The following is a 21805-nucleotide window of genomic DNA, read 5'->3' as shown; positions in this document are numbered from 1 at the left end:
AAGAGGATGAGGGAGAAACTGCAGCACTGCTTGAGTTAGCTGTATCAGCAGCAATCGTGACCTTGAGACTCCATCAGGGAAGTGCAAGAAGCAGGGAGGGGGTAGACAGGGAAAGCATGAGGCCTGTAAAGTATCTGAGGATCCCCCCAAAGTGACTGGGGAAAAAAAATCATGAGAAGAAAGAGTAAAAAAATAATTTTATTGCAGTGAGGAGGCAGGAGTAATAGTCTTCAATGCAAAAAAAAAAAAAAAAAAAAGAGGAAAAAATAAATTTTGAGGAAGAATATAAATGAAATTAAAATGAAAAATGAAAATTTTTAAAAAAAGGAAAAAAGAAAAATTAAAAACCCCGAGGTGTAACACAGTCACTTGATTTGTACCTAAGCTGGCTCTCAGCAGTAAGTGGTGGTTACATACCTTTTTCAAGTATCAGAGAGAAAGGTAGGAGACAGGCAACAAGAACAGAAGTAAAAGGGTGGAGGTAAAAGAAGAAAGTAACACAAGGAGTGCCAGTGTACTGTGGACAGTTTCAGCTTGCAATAATACAAAAAAAAAAAAAACCCAAACCTGACAAAAGTCCATATCTGCTGCTGAACTTCACAGTGGCTGTTGCTGCTCTGAGAAATGAAAATAATATTTGTTTATGTCACAAGCTGTCCTTTGATAGGTGTATTTTCAGAGGAGTTCAGCAGCCTTAGTGTCTGTGGATCTACACCTAAACCTATCAAGAGGAAACCTGGCCTTCACCCATCCTCTGTGGAGCTGGAAACCCATACAGTGAGCATCAAAACTGTAATGACTGTTTTGGGGTAAGATGCAGTCCTTTGTGAATATAAAACTAAGTAAAATTATATGCTCTGCATTCTCTGATAGTCATTGAAGGAAAAGAGGCAAATGGCACAAAGATTAGTAACAGAGGGTCTGGTCTTCGGTCCTTCAGGCAAAAGTCCTACTGAAATAAGGTTAATGAAGTAACCTATCTGGCTACTGCTCTTCTATCCTATTCCTTCCAGAAATCAAGCTGCAGTGTCTGTAAATCTGTGATGTGATATCTGGAAAATATTAATGACAGCATTTAGAAGAACCCCAGGTAAATTTTATACTTTAAACACAGGCCACAGGGGAGCTCTTTCTGAAGTCAGAAAGGCTGTCAAAGCACACCACAAGTTTATTTGTCAAAAGGAAGAAAACACTTCTATCTCAAATACCAGTTCCGTCACATAAAAAAGCATAGTGGAAGTACCGAAAAATATCAAGTGTAACAGTGTTCTTTAAAACTCTGCATGTGGCAACAGCTAAAATGTTCTTCTTTTAGAATACAGCTGTTCAACTGAATATACTGCTGGGGTTTTTTCAGTAAATACTTCCAGAACAAGATTATTCGAGCATTTCAGTAAACAACCCCAGGCTTCAACCACTTGTTACAATACATGGGTTTATGCTTTTGAGCATCTTTGTTGGATTATATAGATAATTTCTTATGCTTGCTTGTCTCTAGAAAAGTCATCCTACCCTTTCCGAAACAGAGGAGAAGGACACCTTCACTGAGGCCCCCCCTCAACGCTAATTTACAGATCAGCTGTCTGTACTACAGATGTCCCTGGAAATCAGTGTCTGTATAGATCTTAAACCATTGGTTTTCACCTACTAAACCCTAAACAGTCTGATACCTTCTCACCTGAGAAGCTACTACTGTCTCTGTCTCAACTGCATGCTGACCATTTTGGTTGAGAATCCATCTGCATTGCATTTTTTTTTTCTTGCAATGGTGTGAAATATCTCAGGTCTATTGTCTTACAACACACACTTCTGGGAAGCACTGAAGCACACACGATCAAGATATGGAATTTCTGGAGGACTACATACTCTATTTTTTAATATGCAAATTTTAGAATTCAATTGGTTATATAAGAAAATAAGGGAATTGTACCGCTGGGGTTTTGCAAGTAATTCTCTACAGAAGAGCAGAAGGGAGGAAATATTGCTGGCACTTAGACCAGGAAAAAAATCATCTGATAGTCAAACCCACACAAAGAAATGTTGAATAAGAACAACAGTTAGACACAATATACACAAGTCACCAGGCTGAACGTATGAAAAATAGAAATTGTTATTCCTCCTGTCTCTGTATAACATTGACCAAACTGTAAAGTGTTGAGAAGGTAAATGCAAAAAGGTAACACTTCAGATGTTGCCAGATTGCTTCATACAGGCCTACTGAAGCCACTGGAGTTGCAAACCCAAGTAAGATTTGTAAGCCCACATGAAACACCAATGTGAAATCAATGGAAGCCTTAATGAAAAAACTATTTAGAGTATTGGTCATTTTGGATTATTGTTTTTCTTTAAAATGCACAATTCTCTCCTTGTGCCATGTGCATCAGGAAATTCAGTAACATGGACTGGTAACTAAGGTAGGTATTAATGAAAAAAATAATGGAAAATACTACTTGGGGGAGTAAATATTGTTTTGAAAGCTGACATTACAGTTTTACAGTGAGAACTGAGCCTAGAAATGAGAAACAATGTGCATAGTTTTAATGTCTTGTATTTAAATGCATCAAAACTTTGTCAAAATTATATAATTATATTTTATCAAAACTTTTGTATACTGCATTGGGCAGCTGGAATTTTATGTAGCATTTTACTGGATATAAAAACCAGCATAGGTGGATCATTCATAGTCCACACTGCTCAGGGAGAGGCCCATAACACCTTGACAATCTGTTTCTTGGGAACAGCTATTGACTTTGAATTGTTCCATCACTTGAAATTGATGGGTTATGAAAGATTTGCAAAATACACTGACTTTTTTTATATGAAACAGATGCAATTTAGATGCAAGTTTTGTGTAAAAAAAAGAACCCAACCTATAGCAAATGCAATTGTATCTGACAGGCAAGCGTGTGATCCTTTGATTTAGTTATACAGCAAAGAAATACAATTTGCATGTCAGTAGGATCAAGTGAAGCGACCAAATCCACAACTACTGTACTCCAGCAAGATTTTAACTTACTAAAATGGGGAAGTAGGAGGAAAGTGCAATTAATCTAAGTATACGAAAATGCTTTCTATGGGGATTTTAATCATGTCTAGGATGCCATGATAATGTAAGAAATCACGTGACAGGCTAATGAACACATAATGCATTTTTGATTTCAAAAAAGTTTTGATATTAGCGGTTGTGAAACACCATCAATCTTCCCTTTGCAATCTCGGTTTGGACTCTCCCCCTTGAAATGGCACATCAAAGATAGTTGGAAATATTCAACCAAAAAAGGAACATGTTTTTTGTAAGAAATGCTTTGGGTTTTTTGACTCTAGTGAACACTCATTGTAGATGCAACATTTTTAAAACTGTTTCCTGAAAAGAAAGGCTATTCACCAGCACTGTAATAGAAAATTATATTTTGTTTTCAATAAAGCAAATGTAAATACTGGAAAGAAACCACAGTTATAACACTTCAAGAAATTTTGTATACATACAATATAAGAACAGAGAATTACACACTTTACACCATAAAAATTCATTAAAAAACCTAGAGTGGAAAAAGCCCCACAAGGCCCAACCAGCCCTCTGCTCAACACATGTCCAATTAGATCAGGCTGCTCAGGAACTTGTTCAGCTGTGTGTCAAGTATCTCCAAGTATGGGGATCCACAGCCACATTACTTCAGACATTCATGGCCCTGTGGATAGGACAATGGACTGAGACTTAAATCCAGTTCCACTGGTCTTAAACTCCTTGCTACATGTCTTTTATGCAACCCTAGAGATTCAGTTTTTCCACTTGCAAAACCAGAATTATTCAAATCTCCCGTGTAATGTTCTCTGAGATGCAGCTTACATCATTGCATTATAAACACTGTCTATACAACAATATATTCAAAGATGCTATTGCTGCAAAGTAAATATTTTTAAGTCTTTGTATTTCACTATGGGAGAAACAAAGCTAAAGAAACAGGGAGAAGCTGCATTTTACATAAATCAGTAGAATGCTCTGAATATTTACAGTGACCTCAACCCATAGAGGCCTCAGCTATTGGCACCTTCAGCTCTTGGCTTTGTTACTGCTGATACTGGTGGCTTTTACTATTCAGGGTGCACAGCTGTCACCCAGTACTGGCATCCTTTACATTATGTTCTCAGTGTTTAAACTAATGACTAAAGTGTTGTTCTGGTTACTTATTCTCAGATTTTTTATGAAAACTATCCATTTTTTTTTCTTCCACGTTAGACAGCAGGTATTGTCTTTCTGCCCAGAATGCCAAATCCCTAGATGTCATCCTCATCAGGAGTAGTGCCTGTAAGGACTCTGTTTCCTATTTGCATGGTAAACAGCCTATGCTTAGAAATTCACAAGATACTTCATGCTGTTGAAGACAGAGCCATTTTCTGTACAATGCTTATGATAATTTAAGGCCTGATAAAAGAGATTCATACAGAACATATCCATATGGAGTATTAGCTGTATTCTTCCTCCCATCAGCATTACTGAAGACTATGCAGGTAAAAATCTCAAAGCAGAGAGACCTCAGTTTCAGTGACTTTTGCTTCTGCTGGGACTTTGCTTAAAGATATTTCCCCAAATTTCTTTATGTCTCATCCTGGAGCCTTTTTTCCAGATACATTTGAATCACTATGAATTTGCAACATTGTGACCCAGGAGTTCGACATAGTGTCAAACAGGAATAAATTGAGTTTAGTTCATCTGCCACAAGTGCGTTCATTTCAGAAAATTGCACCCAACCGAGCTGTCATGGGACCGGTAGCTCACCACTTACACAGTTTGAAATTGTGACCTCTGAAATAAGAGCTTTTAGGTCAAGAATGCCACAATATTTGAAGTCACATAGATGCTACCCTATCCTGTTACCATCACTGCACATGGCTTTCTCACATCCTATATCCCTATTTGGGCCGTGGTCGCTTGAGGAATGACACTCAAATGTCTAAAAAGGGGGGATTTTACAAAGATGAAGCAGATACATGATACAACACTTAAAAACTCCCAAGAGTGGGAGTGTAGGACTGCTCCATTGCCATCTCTTCCTCAGCAGCCTTGAACAAACCCAGTGTGCATTTGGTTTCTGACCTCTGACATGCAGATGATAAACCACCCTTATCTCAGCCCCGCAAGGTCAGCACAGGATCTGAAAATGCTTCAGCAGCCTTTTATTCACAAAGCCTGTGAAGCAGCAGTGTACTTCCACTGGTTGCATTTGCATGATTTACGAACGTTGTACCCTGCACGGGCAAACCTGGACGCCGCACTGAGACACTATTTTGGGATCCTGCGCACTGACAGCTGTTGGGTAGCAACAAAACGAAGCGATGACACGGAGACGGTTATCGCGGGCTCGGCGCTCGGTCCGGAGGCCCCGCGGCCGGCACACCTGCCCCGCGGCGGGGCCCAGCGCCCAGCCAGGCCCGGCCCGGCCCGCCCGCCGCCGCCCGGCAGGCCCAGGTGCCCGGTGCGCGAGGGGTGCGGGGAAGCGGAGCAGGGCCGGGCGGTGCGGGCGGGCTGGAGAACGCACCTAGGCCCGGCGGGGCTTTCCTGGCCCGCACGGCGAGGTACTTTCCGCCCGGCCCAGGGCACGGTTAACCTTTGCGTTACTCCCACTTCGCCCGGAGGGGTGGAAACTCCGAGCAGAATCTATTCGGGGAGAGCGACAGGAGCGATTAAAGGCGGGGAGGTGTTTTTAGGTAACACGAAGAACTCGGAGGCGGCGGGGGCTGAAGGGGAGCGCTGCGGCCAGGCGCCGTGCCGGCCCGGGGAGGGGGCGCCCGGCGGTGTTCCTGAGGTCGGGGGCAGCGACGGGGGGCGCGAGGGTGGCAGGAGCGAGCGCTGGCGGCGGCCGGCTTCCCACGGCGGGGGGGCAGCACCCGCCGGCACAGCCGAGGGCTGCTGACAGGGTCGCCGTCCGCCGCACGGGGCCGAGAGGCGGCTGGCGGACGCCGCAGCACCGCGTCCGAGGCCTTCGCCCGCCTCCCCGCGGCGAACCACGGCCGCCGCGGAACAAAGAGGCGCGGGCGGGCGCAGTGACTTCACCGCCGGGCTCGGCCCCGCCTCCGCCCGCCCCCGCCGCGGAACCTGCCCCGCTGCCGTCTCCTAGCAACGGGGGGGGGACCCGCGGGCCCGGCGCGCACCGGCCGCGGCGGGGCCCGGCGGCTCCGCGGGCGGCCTGGGCGGCAGCGGCGGCGCATCGCCGCCGGCCGCGCTCCCGTGTCCCCCTCCCAGCGCCCCGGCCCCGCGGCGCGGAGAAGCGGCCCCGGCAGCGGCTCGGGACGGCGGCGGGCAGCGCCCACCTGGCGGCGCGGCGCCCCGGCGGGGCTGCGCGGCGGGGACGGACGGGGGAGGCGGGGACAGCCGCCGGGCGGTTGTTTCCCCGAGCGAGGTGCGGGGCCTCCGCCGCTCCCCGCGCGGTGCCGAGTGCCTCCCCGCGGCTGGGCCGGGCGGGCGGCCGGGCGCCCCTTGCGCGCCGTGCTGGAGGCGGATGGAGGGAGCCGCTCTCCGCGTTCGGCCGCGGCCCCGCCGCCGCCGGGGGGGCCGCCCTTGGCGGGGCGCGGGGGCGCGGCGGGCGCTGCCCCTGAGATGCGGCGGCCCGCGCCCGCCCCGCCGCCGCCGCGCGCCCTACCTGTGCCGGGCCCGCCGCCGCCCCTCCCCCGGCCCCGCCGCCGCCCCCGCGGGGGCCGGGACTGAGCGCGCCGCGGCGCCGAGACACGGCCGCGAGGAGAGGGCGACGGAGCGGGAGCGGTGCCGGCCGCGGCGCATGATGTGGGTGCCGCTGCTGGCGTGCCTCGCCGCGGGGATCGTCTCCGTGCCCAGGTGCCAGCGCGGTCCCGGAGCCCTCCTGGGGGCGGCCCGGCTGCTGGCGGCCGTGCCGGGACTCTGCCAGCGCCGTAAGTTGCCGAGCCCCTCGGGCTGCTCGCCGTGCCCGTGGCCGGCTGGGGTTGTGGTTGGGCTCGGCTTTCGCGCGGGGTCCGTGCGTGGGCGGAGGGCACGGCCGGCCGAGGCGGCTGCCCCCGGGGCACACGGGGTCGCTGCGGGCACCCGCCGCCGCGGCCGGCCGGGCGGAGCTGCCGGGCGGAGGGTACCTGCGGGCAGAGCCGGGCTGGGGCGCCGCTAGTGCCCGGGACTTGGCTGTCCATCCCGGGAGCGCCCAGCCTCGGCGGAGCCGTGGCAGCTCCCCGGGAGCGTGGGGAGCCACGGGGAGGGTCGCACTCCAGGGTGCTGCGGGTCCTGAGGTGCCCGGTCACCCTCTGCACGCGCCCGAGAAGCAGCAGACAGACGCCCCCCGGCGGGTCACGGGCTGCGGATGGGCAGTTCTCAGGGATGAAAACACTCGGGTTTACATCATTGCTACGGCATTTAGCGGCAGGGTTTACAGTGGTTAAAAGGGTTACGGGAAGGATCTGCTCTTTACCTTGGTTTACGTGCGTGCTGACAGTTCCCCGGGAGCTCTGGCACTGGTGCTGGCAAAGGCTCCGGTCAATGTGGGTACCCCCCCAAACTGTGGAAGGGCTTCTCAAAGCACCGGGCAGCTGTTTTGATGCCTGCAGGCTGAGAGGAGTTCCTGCGAACGTACCTTAGATCGTACAGCAGCTGATCAGACGCGGCTCTCAGGTTCGTCAAGTATTTCACGAAGGATCCTGCTTAACTGGTGGTGGTCAGAAAAGCAGATCAAGTTCTCAGTCACCTTTCCTCATTTTTCTTTTTCCCCTTGTGGAATAATGGCATATTCCAAGTTTAAGCCTGGAGTTAATTTAAAATGTTAACATGTAACCTCTAAAAATAAGATTTACAATGGGAACAATGTATTAGTCTTAAGTTCTTTATTGCATATGTGACAAATTCATGCCTAATTCAGTGGGCTTTGCCCAGTGCTATTATAAACAATGGAATAATTTGTTAACTTTCGTAGGATAATTTATTTTGCTTTTTTGGCTTCATCTTTTGAATTCAAAACCAAACTAAATGTCAATAGGAAAAATAAAATATAATATTATTACATTTTTATGAAACATGACTTGTATTTAGTATCCCGGATTCTTTTCTATGCAGTGTAATTGAGTTGAAAGGCTAATTGAAACTTTATGGAGAGGATGTTTTTGGTGCCTGAGTGCAGTGTTGTGCTGGCTCACGAATGTAGCTCCTGGGTACACAGTAGTGCAAATGATGCATCAGGACAGAATGCCTGCAGGGGAAGATTGTGCATAGGGCTTTTGCGCCAAAGGATGCTTGGTCTCTTTGTTCTGCTTGACAGTGAAAATATACATGGGTGATACGTCATGGGTTACGTGTTTATTGTGACAACAGCTCCCAGACTGGGCAGACCATAATTCTGATAGACCTTGTTTTTTCCTTTTCATTTGAAACCTCTGCTAATTCACGAAAGCTGAAAGTCATACTTAATTCTTTCCTTCACACATAGCCACTGTACAGGCTAGACCCACAGCTGAAGCAAGAAGAGAGGTTTATTTTGTTTTTCTGTGAATGAACACATGAAAATTTTCATTCTTACTGTTGTGTGCTTTTTACTTTTGGTTGTGATAGCTCAGTCAACCACTGCAACATCACCTGGATTCTTTGAACTTATGCAGACTGCTCTGAGAGACTGCGCAGCAGCCCCATGTACAGCTAAATAGCACAGCTTTGTTGAAGCAGCAACTCCTCTTTGCTTCTGCGTTGACAGTGCTGGGCATGGAGAAGAGCATCATGCTGTTCCCGTGCCATTAGCAACTTCAATTTATTTATGTGCAGAGTTGGCAGAATCTGCGTATCTGTTGCATTGAATCTCCAGTTCTAAAAGAGACTGGAATGAATATGAAATGTACATGGAACTCAAATTTATTCATTCTTGTTGGAGCATTTGTGGCTCTGCTAATAGAAATGTGGACGGTTTGATGCTACCTGAAGTATTTGTTCTGCAGACTGCAATTTCAGATGTGAATTACTGCTTGGGGATAAATAAAGGTAGAATTTGGTCTCAGGTTTGGAGTTACGAGGAGCACAAAAGGAAATCTCACAATGCTGTGGAGCTGCAAGCCCCGAGTTACAGGTTCTGTAAGCTCAGATAAAAAGGTTAGTGTTGCCGCCTTCTACAAAGGGTCCCTTGTTCAGTAAGTCTCACCAAAGGGAATTTGCAGTTTACTAAGCCAACAAAAACAAATACCTGACATAAGAATGGAGCTAGTTCCATAGTGATTTCTACAGATCCCAAATTTATATTTGAACACTAAAATCTGACAGATTCCTAAAGATGTAAACCAGTGAACTGAATAAAAGCTGAATTCTACAGCGAGAGCACATGTATGCATTGTGTTAACCAGTTGTGTAAGTGCGCGCTTCAGTGGAGACAGTCAGTTCCTTTGCTTTATTCAGAAACTAAACTGTTGAAACTCTATAGTTTTTATCTGCTGTATAAGCACATGGAACATGTAGGGCTTAAATACTGAGGAATGACAGTTAACAGAGGACATTGGTTCAGATCTCAGCAGTGTCCTAAAACCAGGTTTTACATATATTAAAATCTGAAAACTAAGGTATTTCGTGCTTTCAGAAATACTAGGCGGTCATTCCTGTATGAAGCTCAAGTAAACATTTTACTTGTAATATGCACACAGGGATGGGATGTCATGGAAATCTTTATCCCTAATTTAAGAGCTGAACACAGTCACATAAAAATTCTGTGACGTAGTCATGGTTGACAAATCTCTTCACCCTTTAAAAGTTGATATTTTCAGTCATCTTTAGAGTGTCATTTGGAAAGACCAGTTAGGGGTTTTGGGAAAACAGAGGAACTGTGATCACGGCAGGGACAACGGTTAATTGATTTATCCCAACAGCATGATTTCTGATGCCAAACAGATTCATTAACAATCCCTCATCTGGATATTTGGTGTTTTGCCAGTGGTCATGTCAGATTTTCATGTGTGTTCCCTCTAGTTCAAAAATTTCATAAATCATTACTCTGTTAGTTCTCAAAGGAATAGGAAAAGCCATTTAAACCACCCATGGAAGAATTGTTTTTGAAGAGGGGTGGTCAGGAAATGTACCTGCACACACAAAAAAGTGAAATAAATGATACATCATGGTAGCTTTAACTGGTGTTTGATTTCTCTTCTGTGATGGCCCATTTCCTTTTGGGACTCAATGGAAGAAGCTGTGGTGTATGGGATAGTCAGCACTGAGAGGGTTCTACTTTGCCTAAAGGCTTAAAACCATCCAAGAAGAGAAAACCCTGTTTTAATTTCCTGAGTCTGTGTGGGTGATCTGCACCCTAGGGTTATTGGACCACCTTCAGGAAAGCCAACCTGGGTGTTTGAGAGGGCTGTAGGTGCAGTTCTGAGGAACAGCGAGGGTGAGGTTTGCTTCTCTGCACATTGCCCGAGGAGCATATGATGCCATGGTATGCATAAATTTGCTTTGCAGATTGTACACTTCTCATAATATGTTGCAATTTCATGTTTCTTTAGGGGGTTTATGTGGTAGGGTTTTTTTTATTTTATGGGTTTTGTGAGTTGAATGATACTGGTGGTTGCATGTATAGTATATACAATGCTTACATACTACAGATGTCTGAGATGGGGTGAGACTGGGAAAAGAGAGGAGATGGGCACTTTACCACCATAGAAGAGCAATAACCTTGCTCTTGGTGCTCTGCAAAGGTTGTCTCTATGTCATTTAGGACATGCTGTTGCTGCAGAAAGTTGTGAAGGCAGACTGAAGATTGCATGCAGCAAGAATATTCTGTATAGCAGTTTGAAGAGGCAGCAGCTTCTTTTCTGGCCCTTAAACTTTAAAGGTCTGGAACTGTAACAAATGAGTAAGCAGGCATTATACCCCATTATTCAAGAGGCCTGAATGAATAAATTTGATTTTCCACAAAAATACAATCTAAGTTTAATTTACCTCCCCATAGCATCAGAAAGATGTCAGAATGTGAGCTTTGTGGAAGCTTAAGAAAATCTTCATCAAGTGAGCCCTCATCTGGTTGTATGTTCAACAAGACACATTAAAACGTCAGATTATAATCTACTTTAGCCTTCACAAAGTGCATAAATGCTGGTAATATTTTTCAAGTCCCTAGGAATGTCATAATGACATGTCCATGTTAATTGTGTCTTGAATCCGGGACAATTTAGTATTAGATTATAATACTAGATACAAATTAGTGTTAGCTACTAATCAACGGTAGGAAGTATGAGAAGAGAAACGTAAGATACTACATGTAAAATTTGTGTAAGTTGACTTGGGTGCTGATATTTATCAAGACTTTTTCACAAAGATTAATCATTATTTTGGGGAGTAAGTCTTTAGTTAGAAGCTAGGGATCTCACTTTAGAACAGGCCTGTCATAAGAAACATTAGCCTTGTTGTACAAATGAAATTACATACATACAGGATTTATTATATTTGTGACCAATATACATCTTAAAACCTGCATATAGCAAACCCGTACTTTTTTAGTATCAACATAGGTGTATCTTAGGTTGTGGTTGGGATTTAATGGGTTCTGTCAGGGTAAGGAGGACAATGGAAGCGGAATGGCTTTGTGTCCTGAGCTTTAAAGTTTGCTTGATGTTCTTCCATTAATGACACTAAAATTATATGTCATACTTTCAGGACTCATATATAGACTGTCCTGTGCTTTTACTGTAACTGTAGTGCAGGCATTTTGGTATAAAACTGGCTTCTCAAGTTGAATGTACTGGAAAAAAAAATATCTAGAAAATAATATCAATTCCTTTGTGTTAATAAACTTGTTTGGGTTTTTTTAAATCAAATTCTTAAGGCCTTGTTGTTTCATTTTCTACTTATGTCCTCCCTTCTAGCAAAATATATCTTCAAAGCTCCTGTATGTGTACATCACTAATCGCTGACTTCCGTCTAACCAGTGGAAAGATGTAATACTTCCTTCTGATCTGCTTAAATAGGCATAATTTATGATGGACAAAGTAGGATATGGTCTGTTATTCTTTTCTAAGCACTTGAACTTTATTAAAAGATTAGGGTTTTTTTTTTGGTGGTTTACATAAATGGACTTGGGCTATTTAGTTTAGCTTTTGGGAAGGAGGTAGGGCTCTAATGAATTAGTTCACTGTCCACCGTAATGGAACCTTTCTTCAAGAAGAAAAGTAAGCTTCTTGCCAGTCATTCAAGATTCTCCCTTGTTCTGGTGGCAGAACAAGAATAACTCCTTGAGCAAAATGTTTCAGGACGATCAAATTTACAGCGTTAGAAAGTTGCCAAAAAAGCAACTTCTAGTTGAGACTATATATTTGCCTAAATGGAAAAATTTGCAAAGCTCATAATTGACTTTTTTCTTCATATGTTTCTATGGTTCCCATGACTTCATTGTCATATGTCTGCGGTGACTTTTTCCTATTACCTGTGGTGACAGTAATGCATCTAAAGTATTTATATTATCAAAAGATACTAAGAGATTTGAACTACAGTTACTGGAGCAGGAAAATTATGCAGCTTCTGACAGGTGGAATGATTTTTCTTGGGTGCTCATTTTTATTGTTCTTCAGGCCCCTTCTCTGCCTGTTGACTTGGAATTTGTTAGAAGCAGTATTTCATTGGGTTCAAATCTTGAAAAATTGAGTATTTTTGGTATTGTGCTGTTGTAGCTTTGTTATGAATATAGTCACATGATATATGGTGGCATCACAAAAGTAGTCCAAGTCTGATTAAATCAGTAACAGCCCTTTCCAAATTAAATTCTATTCCTTCTCGGTGTTCAAGGGCACTCGGTTAAGTGAATTCCAGTTGTTCTACTGTACTTAAGAGTACAATTTATTTCCATGTCATCTCTGCAGGGTGACAGGAGTTAGTACTGTGCTGGGGGTAACTTGCTTCTCTCAGATGGGAACTTCTTGCTGGAAAGCTGAACCGAGAGCCCATCTTCTTGTACAGACAGAGCTCCCAGGAGATAAGAAAACTTGAGAAAACTTACACTCTGGCACAAGCGATGCAAAATTACCTAAATAAAACTAATGACATCAGCAAGCATGCTCTTCTAATCTAAGCAAAACTGTTGGATCGCATTTTGCTGTTGTGGCATTACTTCAGAATATTAAATAAACTGCTACCTGTTTAAAATCTTGAATTTGCATGTTTGAAGGCTGTCCCTTACAGAGCATTTAAAGTGCACCTGCAGACCATACACATATGTGAATATTTACTTGCAGAAGCTTGCATTGAAACAGTATGTGTGCACCAGTAATTACAGTTACTATGTGAGTCTGCATATTTTATATCCTGTAGTCATGTTTTGTATAATCTTCACTCCAAATTTTACAAAACTAACAGGCTTATATAAACCTAAAATGGGGGTTGGCCAGTGTCTGTTCCTAGGTAGGTATCGTAAGAGTTTCATTTTTTTGTTTTGCTTGTGAACAATGCATGTATCTCATATTTGAGAAATTAATTTCTCAGTAGTCTATTAGAAGATTTTTGTGTTCATCTGTTTTTTCTGTATATATTCAGAAAAGCACTGTAGTTTAACTCACCTTTGAAGGACTTTTAATTCAGCTGTTAATCATCAAATGGGTTCTTAGGCTTTTGTGGTGTTTTATCACACAGGTAGTTAAGATGTGACATATAATGTTTCTGCATTCAAAGAGTATAAAAGTAACAAAAATAATTTAGAAGAAATCCCAGAAAGTTTTTACCACAGTCCATTTTTCTCAGGGCCAATAACCATGTTTGGAGGTTGAAAAACCTACTGAAAAGCGAATTACTGAAATAAAAAATAATAAACACCAAACACTTTGTATTCCAGAAGGCAATAGCATTTTTTAAATAGCCCTGTTGAATAAATGTTCCTCCCAAACTTGTGCACTACCTACTACTTAGAAGTCCTTAAGGAGTAGTGGTTATCATCTCTGATACCAGTCTTAGCTTTTATTTAATATTCCTGAGGTTTTCTCATTGTGAGTGTAAACGATGTATTATGTCTTCAATGTTTTGTTTTAACCCTGACATGTCTTCCTAATACACAGATGTGCACAGGTTTTGGTTTGGGGCTTTTGGTTTGTTTCATAAAAAAACTTGTGTAGAAGCACAATTTCGTTATCATTTTGTGTTCAGAATTGAGGGACTGCTTCCATTAGGTTTTCAGGTTTGACAATTACAGTCTGAAATGCAAGTAAGTTTGTTCCAGCTCACCACGTATGCAGATAAAAGTAAGTGTAGCGAGCTGTTTGCATTGCTGTGGGCTAAGAACCTGTGGATGAGATGGTCTATGGTGACACTTCTTGGGAAGAAATAGCTCTGAGCTGTTGCTGATCCTCTGCACTGCTTCTGGGTTTGTGCAGGAGGAGGTGTACCGGTAAGCTCTTACGGGGCAGAGAGCAACAATTTGGAGAGTACTAGATCTGCAATAGAAAGGTAGATTAGGGAGGCGACTGGGGGCTGAGGGCCTGGTTTGAGGAGGTGAGGTATAGAAGATGGTGGGAGATACAGCTTGGGCTTGTCTTTTATTCAAGGTTGAACTTAAACAGGCAAAAGAGTTGTGTCTACCTTTATGTTCATCATGACCTCGTATTTAGGTAAAGACTTTATAGCAGACACAGGAATATACTGGCTACTCTACGTTGTTGATGTGCTACCTGCTAGCACTGCTTACCAATACACCAGAAATTAAATTCTCAATGAAATACTGCAGTGGCCATTCCAGGCTTTGCTCAAGCAGCAGGACTGTATCCAAGCTGGCCAACTCCAAGGGAGATTCTAGCAGCTGAAAATGACTCAAGTATAATGATTCCTATGCCTGCATTCCATCCCAGGAAACAAGGGAATTAACACAGCTCTGCACATCCTGAAGTTCCCTCTAAATCAAGGGATTTAATAAAAAAAAGATTTAAGCTCTCTAGTTCCATGTGCTTTGCATTTTTATTGGTGGAAAGCTGTGCAAACAAGACCATCAAACCTGTGCCATAAAAGCTAATGGCTGTGGGAAATGAGTCTCTCCTAATGATGAAATCAGAGTAAATTGTCCTGTATGTTTTTATTTGCAAGAGACAGAACAGGTTGGTTTCAGAAGCCGAATAGTCTTTGACTCATTGTTTGCAGCCATGGATTGCATCAACAAAATTTAACCATCTCCTGTAAAAGCAGGAAGTTTCTTAGAAAGGAAAGGCTAAAATAAAGTTGGCCAAGAAACATAAATTGTGTTGTGAAAAAAATCAAGGTTACAATGCTTGTTTTCATTCTGTATTGCGGCTTGGGAACAAAGTCAGTCAGGAGTAGTCAATAGCTCTGTCTCGCCCAGTCAAGGTCATGTTTGGTGCTGTGGTTTGAATGTTGTGTTTGTGAGTCCTAACTACTGTACCAGTAGCTTACCTTTTCCAAAATGCTGCTATATGCATCTTTCTGACAAAATAAAGAAATCCTCTAAATTGATGTATATGCATGAAAAACTTGAGGTTATATGCATCTGCCTGAAGCTTCTCTTCGCCAGGTTTCCCCCTTGAATGATGTCCAACATTCATACAAGTGATGGAACTTCTCAGAAAGATGAGGCTAAGAAAGACACACAGAAGCTCTGAGAGGTGTCAGGATGACCTCCTCGAAGCCTAAAGTCTATATTATTACCTGATTATGGAAGTGTCCATACACTGCTTGGGAACGCCATCTCCTCATGCCGTTACACAGCAGGCTTCTGATACACTTGCTGTCCTCCAGCGTAAGCTACGACTGACCTTTTCAGCCAGAGCTTTCCTAATGCTGTGTTGACAGAGGTCTCCCCCTTTTCCTCCTCCCCCTTTGCCTTTGCCTTGTTCAGCTGATATCCAGCATCAGTTCTCTCCAGTGGCGTCACTCAGCTTGCACAATGTGCAAGCTTGGTTATTTTGCTGCATAGTTTGCAAAGGCACAAAGTCTCATACAATGAGTCAGACTGCGGCATAACTTTGCATTTTGATGGCTTTTTAAATCATTTGTGTAGCTCTCAGTAATGCCTCTCATATTCATAGGGTACTGTGTGTGGTAATGTGGATTAATTGGGGAACCTCAAAACTATCAGGGGGGCATTGGCAGAGTTAGGAATTGGAGCCCGTACCAGTCATCAGGACTTGTTTACTAGTGATGCTTTTCATTGCATTATCCAGATGTGCACATATACCTCTTATTTATGTCTCATTTATATCTCTTACTTTCTTTGTAACCACATTATGGTTTATCTCTTGCAATATACTCCATTTTTCTTGATTTCTTATTATTTTTCTTGAATGCCTAGTAGAAAAAAGGTGGTCTAGGGTGTTCTTTGGTTTGGGGTTGGCTTTTTATTTGCTTGTTTGTTTTAATGGAAAGGTGGTTTTTACTCACTGGCCATGTATACAGAAGTGTTTTTGCCTTTACTCACTTGCTACGTTTACAGAAGTACTTTTCCAGGGCTCAGGATTTAACAGTGCCAGTCATGTTTTGTACCTTTCTTTTACACATCTTTTTCTCAGCAAGCACATGTCTCTTACATGCCAAGTTTTGGTTTACTGCTGCTTCTCTTGCTGGTAAACAATATTTTCAAATCAGCTTTTCAGACAGCTTAGCTTCTGTCTGAATAGTGAAACTGAAGTGGACCACCATTACTAGAGAAGTGAAACCAATTAACAAGTCCAGTATGTAATAGAAAAAAAGGAAGAGGGAATAAAAGTTGTCTAGTATTTTTGCTCAAGTAATCCTAGACATTTATTATAAAGCATAATAGGTGTACAGTATTAAAGTTGAAATCTCCTTTTCTGGGCAAGGGTGAATACCTCTTAAAGCTGATTTTGAGGCATACCTTGTAACCCTCTTGGAAAAACTGGTGGTGACAAAGTGTGTTTTTAATGCATGGCATGCACACAAGGTGGAGAGAATTATTGCTTGTTTGGGAAAAAGGGGGAAAAAACCCTAATTCCAGGATTAGGTTTTAGGATTGGCAGTTAAAGCAGAGGCACTCATTTTTTCCTTGTAATCTGAGCAACTAAGTGTCAGACACAATTATCACGGAAAAAAATTCCCCCTCTGTAGCATTTTTACAGTCCTTTTCGTTGTATCTGCACATTCAGCCAAAGTGAACTGGAAAGCTGTGTGTTAGCTGGGACAGGTACTGGCTGTCACCTCTGCAGGAGTCATGCTGATTAGTTCCCGAAGACAGAAAGGTGAAGGGAACTGCAGTATACTGCATAAAAGCTGCAGCTTCCCTCATAAGTGATGCTGCACACGAGTTATTGAAGGCCACATGATCTGGGGAGAGGGACAGCCTGGCTGATTGCTGCCCTAGAACAAGATTGGATGCAGAATATAAGGGAAAAGCTCTGCAGAAGCTAGATAATTTCACATCTTCTTGCCTCAGCTAGTGTTCAGTTAGTCTGAAGACTATGGGGTATAAGATGCTAGTTATGTTTTGGCTTTCTCTTTTAAGAAGGCAAGTGGTACACACTCCAAAACCAGCACAAACATGTAGCAACTGTGAAGTTGATATAAATCCGAATTCCTGGCTGTACTTCAGCAAAGTGCTGTCTGCTTGAAAACCTGTTTAACATCCCCTCTCAAACGCCAGTGTGTGTTATTGTTATTCCATCTCTGAGATAAATACCCTGATCACGATAAAAGTTATTTTCATAATAGGGAGGCAGGATATGATTATGATACATACGATATTTGTCTTGTCTTGCTGAGAGTTTAGGCTTGCCACACCTGTGATAGCTGTAAATAGCTGCAGTCGTTGGAGCACAGTTGTATTTTCTGGAGGAGGCTGGAAAAGTGCAGTTTAACCTGCTGCACTCACTTTTTATTACATGCGTGTGCCTGCGCAGTTCCCAGTACAAAATCTGGCCCTTGTTGAAAATACCTTTTGGCATACATGAGCTATAACTAAGCCAGTAGAAACTTGCCCTTAGGTTTGGCTGAACAGTAACTCAGTCTTGTCTGGACTCTGTTTTTGGTGAAGTGGCAGGAAAAATGTCAGTTCTTTTTTAAGCCAGCTCATAAAAAAAATGTTTCTTGCGCTAGGATATGATTTTTAAAAGAAACTTAGAAGTTTATACTAAATCAGTTTCAGTTTTAGAGTAGACTTGCAACTAAATAATAAACATGAATGAAAGCATGTCCATAAATGTTACTGATATAAGGGACTGTGTACTTGGGAACTACAGTAGTGATGTAGCCAGAGTGTGTCTCGGGCATTAATAAACGTTTTTCAAGTTTCTCTTTATTCCAAAAAAATCAACTTTTTGAGCCAATGGTACCAAGCTCGTCAATTGCCAATCCGTGACTTCATGTTGCGAAAATGGAGCTCTTGAGGCTGGAGAGTTATCAGCAGAGATTTGCATCCAGCAATACTGTGTATCTCATTTGTTAAAGCATTTCTTCTGCCATGATCACATTGAAAATCCAAACTGCATTTTAAGATTCTGCTCTAGCGGTTGAGAAAGACACACACACGCACGCGCGCACGCCCCCCCCCCCCCCCCCACACACACACACACACTATTTTACCAGACAGTCTGTATTAATAAACTGAAATCAAACTTCAATAAATTCAATAAACCAACCGTACAGGAAAAAAAAAAATTGGACAGTTATTCTTCAGTCAGTTTTCCAATGCATCTGGAAATATGGTACAGTTTTTACAGCCATAGGCACATACTATTTTTTTTTGTTTTTTTAGCAAGTGCACGTTACAGTAAGACATTAATGTTTTGTTACATGGTCGATGGCATTTAATTTTGGGAAAAGTGTATTATGCAGATAGGATTATACATTTTAAGAAAGGAGTCCCAGACATTACTGCAGGAAATTAATTAGGCCAACCTCATTATTTGGTTTACTTTGGTTTACTGATTACGATGAACAGGAATTAATTTGACTTATTCCTTATCTGTGTAGTTAGAAACACAAGTCTCTCATTTTTTTCCTGTCAACTATTTATTCTTATCACAACAGCTCTGTCTCTTATGGTGGATGGTAACTTGACCAGTAACTTGAAAGTCCATGTCATCTCCTCCCTGTTTTGCCCCATGGTGGTCTTTAGCCGCTGTTATGCTGCAGATCAGCAGTTCTTATCTTTCCTTGTCCTTTGACACTTTTACTGCATCCATCAATTTACTCCCCTTTTCTTGTAATGCCTTTTATCTCTACTGTCTTTGGTATCAAGCTGAAGATGGGAGTGATGATTCTGTGCCAAGAACAATTACATTCCTTTTATTTTTTCTCCAACAACTTTTTATCCTGTGTCTTTGCGCTTTACCAATACTGTTTAGAAAGGCATCTGTGGCAAGCTGTACAACCCTGTGCATGTTGGTACCTACCTGGAATCTTCATCTTTCTTCTCTCCTGTGGTTTGCGGTAACTTCTTCTGTGGCCTCCAGGTCTGCTCTTCCAGACTGCAGAACATAAAGTGCTGTTGCCATCTTCTTACAAGTGCAAAAATGTTTATTGTGTCAGTGCTGAATGAGCTTGCTCTCATTTCACATCCAAATCAAACTTGCTGTGTTTGTTTTTATAACAAACAAGAACCTTTTGGATTTTGTCTTCTTTTTTCTGTCCTTAGTGACTCCTCTTTTATTTATCCCTGCCCACCTCTCCCACCTTTTACTCAGTTTTCTCTCTGTTCCAGCACCTTCCTGGGCTGCTTTTCAGCTTATTGTTTCTATCATATCTGTAAGAGTTGCTCACCCTGTTATATACATTTTTTTTCTCAGGTTGCCTGCATGGCAAAAATTGTCAACAGCAGTTTATATAAAATATAAATATATGTCTTACCTTTGAAATGAACAAAATTGCCACAAACATATGTGTTATCAGTATAACACTGCAATTGTGTGCTGCACTAGGCCTTTCTATCTTGTTAATACTGATAATGGTATATATGTTGTTGATACTATTAACTTGCAAGCCGTCACTAGTTCTTTGGATCATCAGTTACTCAGAGTGACCTGTTGAGGACTAGCTGTTCATATGGTAAGGGATCTCATCTTTGACTCCATAGGTGACATCAGTTAAATAAAGATATTGTAGTACATGTTAGCCTGATACAGCTTTTTACTATGAGAAGTTGCTCTAATATACTTTGGAAAGAGAAGATGGTTTGCACTACTACAGGTTGGAAAGAAATAGCCTGAGAGACAGTACATGCAGCCAAAACTTTGGATGAAAAACCTTTCTTCAAACTGTTTTGATATGATGATATGCACATTATCACAATGGACCAATTAACAGATCTAGACTTTCCAGTATGCAGTAATTCTTTTTTTGTTTGTTTGTTTCCAGTATGTTTTATAATATGCCATGCTGAATATGCCACAAAGCAGTGCTGTTAAACAGCACTACTACTGTGCTGGGCACTGAAAAGTCATATTATGTGCCTTCCACACAACTCTTGGCAGGCATCTTCTGTTTGGTGTAGAGGCGCATTGGTCTACAAGAGTCTTGTGCTGAAAGGATGCACTAATGCTGACATTCAAATTGAGCTGACCGAGGCCCTCGAAAATGTTCTCTTCTCAATTCCTACTGCCATGGTTTCATAGCAAAGAGTAGTAACTTAAGCAATGACCTATAAAACAAAGATGTGAAAAGGATATAAAGGACTTCACTGGTAGACCTGTTAGTAGACACAATTTTTGCAGTTGTTTAGTATAAAATGATGTGTCTTCAATCTGTGACACACATAATGTTGGATAAATTTGTATTCGCTTCTGAAAAAAAAAAATAATATCTGCCTCTTCTGGGAAACTATTCATTCCAGAAAGTGCAGAGGGGGAATATTTATAGAAGGTGAGAAAATATTTTGGGTTCCATACGGAGTGAATAATGAATAACTCATTCAAGTGTAAATGACTTAAAAGGAAAACGTCTATGAAGAGATAAGCTACCTGGTAAATTTTTTTCTATTAGGCAGTAAATCAGCAAGGTACATGCCAAAGATTAACTTTCACTTCAGAATTATTCTAAATCAGGATCTTAAAAATTTGGCTTTGAGAGTGGAGTTTCATTCAATCTGTACATACAGTTCTAGACTAGATTAAAAAAAATGCTGCAAGTATTCCTTCACCGGGCTGCCTTTGTTCTGTTTTACTTCTGTTTGGATACATTGTCATCACTCTTAATCTGGTGAAGTAATTTTTGAAATCTTTGTTTAAAATTAGGTATTTTACAATTCCCACATATCATCATAAATCATGAATGTTTGGTTTTATGTTTCATTGCAGCGGAAAACAGATGTGCCACTTCAAATGCAGTAACATGCACAAAGTGTCTTGCTTTGGGTCCGGAGTGTGGATGGTGTGCTCAAGAGGTATGGTGTTTCGCTTATTTACATTTGACTTTATATTTTAGCTGCTTCTGATCTTTATAAAGATAAAAGGCTTTTAAACTGTGAAAATTATAGTGAGAAATAGCAAGAATGTCTTTAAACAACCCCTGGAGAGAGAACGTGAGAAATAGTGTGAAATATATTTTGTTTCCAAAGGATAAAATACAATCTTTTATTTGGAAAATTGCAGTAATTTTTAAAAAAGTGAGAACTTTTTAATGCATTCCATCTGCTTTGTAGACAGCTTTGGCAGACTTATATTAGCTTTGAGAGTTCAGTAGTTTTTGGCTTCAAAAGCAAAATTACTTATCAGTAATTTATGTTGTCCTCATTATATAACAAAGCAAGTGTATACATACATGCCTATTGCATTTAGTAAAAGATTTTACTAACAGCGGGGTTAACTTTGACTTCACTATATATTATGACCCTGTCACAAATGGTCGAAATGATCCTTTTCTTATTTTGACACTTGAAGCTGTCAGTTCTGAGACTTA

At 42.2% G+C, this 21805-nt stretch overlaps 1 protein-coding gene across 8 annotated transcripts in view; it reads left to right on the top strand.

Moving 5' to 3' along the window:
- The first annotated feature begins 6347 nt into the window (after positions 1–6347).
- ITGB8 (integrin subunit beta 8) overlaps positions 6348–21805 on the top strand; it is a 68800-nt gene continuing 53342 nt past the window's right edge. For 7 of the 8 annotated variants that reach the window (XR_005827822.1, XR_005827821.1, XM_040593794.1 and 4 more), the window contains exons 1-2: positions 6640–6903; positions 21205–21290. Coding sequence is in view for 5 of the 8 variants with exons in the window: in XM_040593794.1 (XP_040449728.1) it covers positions 6774–6903; positions 21205–21290 (216 nt within the window). In the remaining 3 variants the exon portion in view is untranslated. Of the gene's footprint in view, positions 6399–6639; positions 6904–21204; positions 21291–21805 lie in introns of those variants that run through there. The other variant, XM_040593798.1, reaches the window with a different exon arrangement.

Source organism: Falco naumanni, chromosome 4 (genome assembly GCF_017639655.2).
Source record: "Falco naumanni isolate bFalNau1 chromosome 4, bFalNau1.pat, whole genome shotgun sequence".
In the NCBI taxonomy this organism is placed as follows: Eukaryota; Metazoa; Chordata; class Aves; order Falconiformes; family Falconidae; genus Falco; species Falco naumanni.
This window is presented reverse-complemented; position numbering and strand designations above follow the sequence as displayed.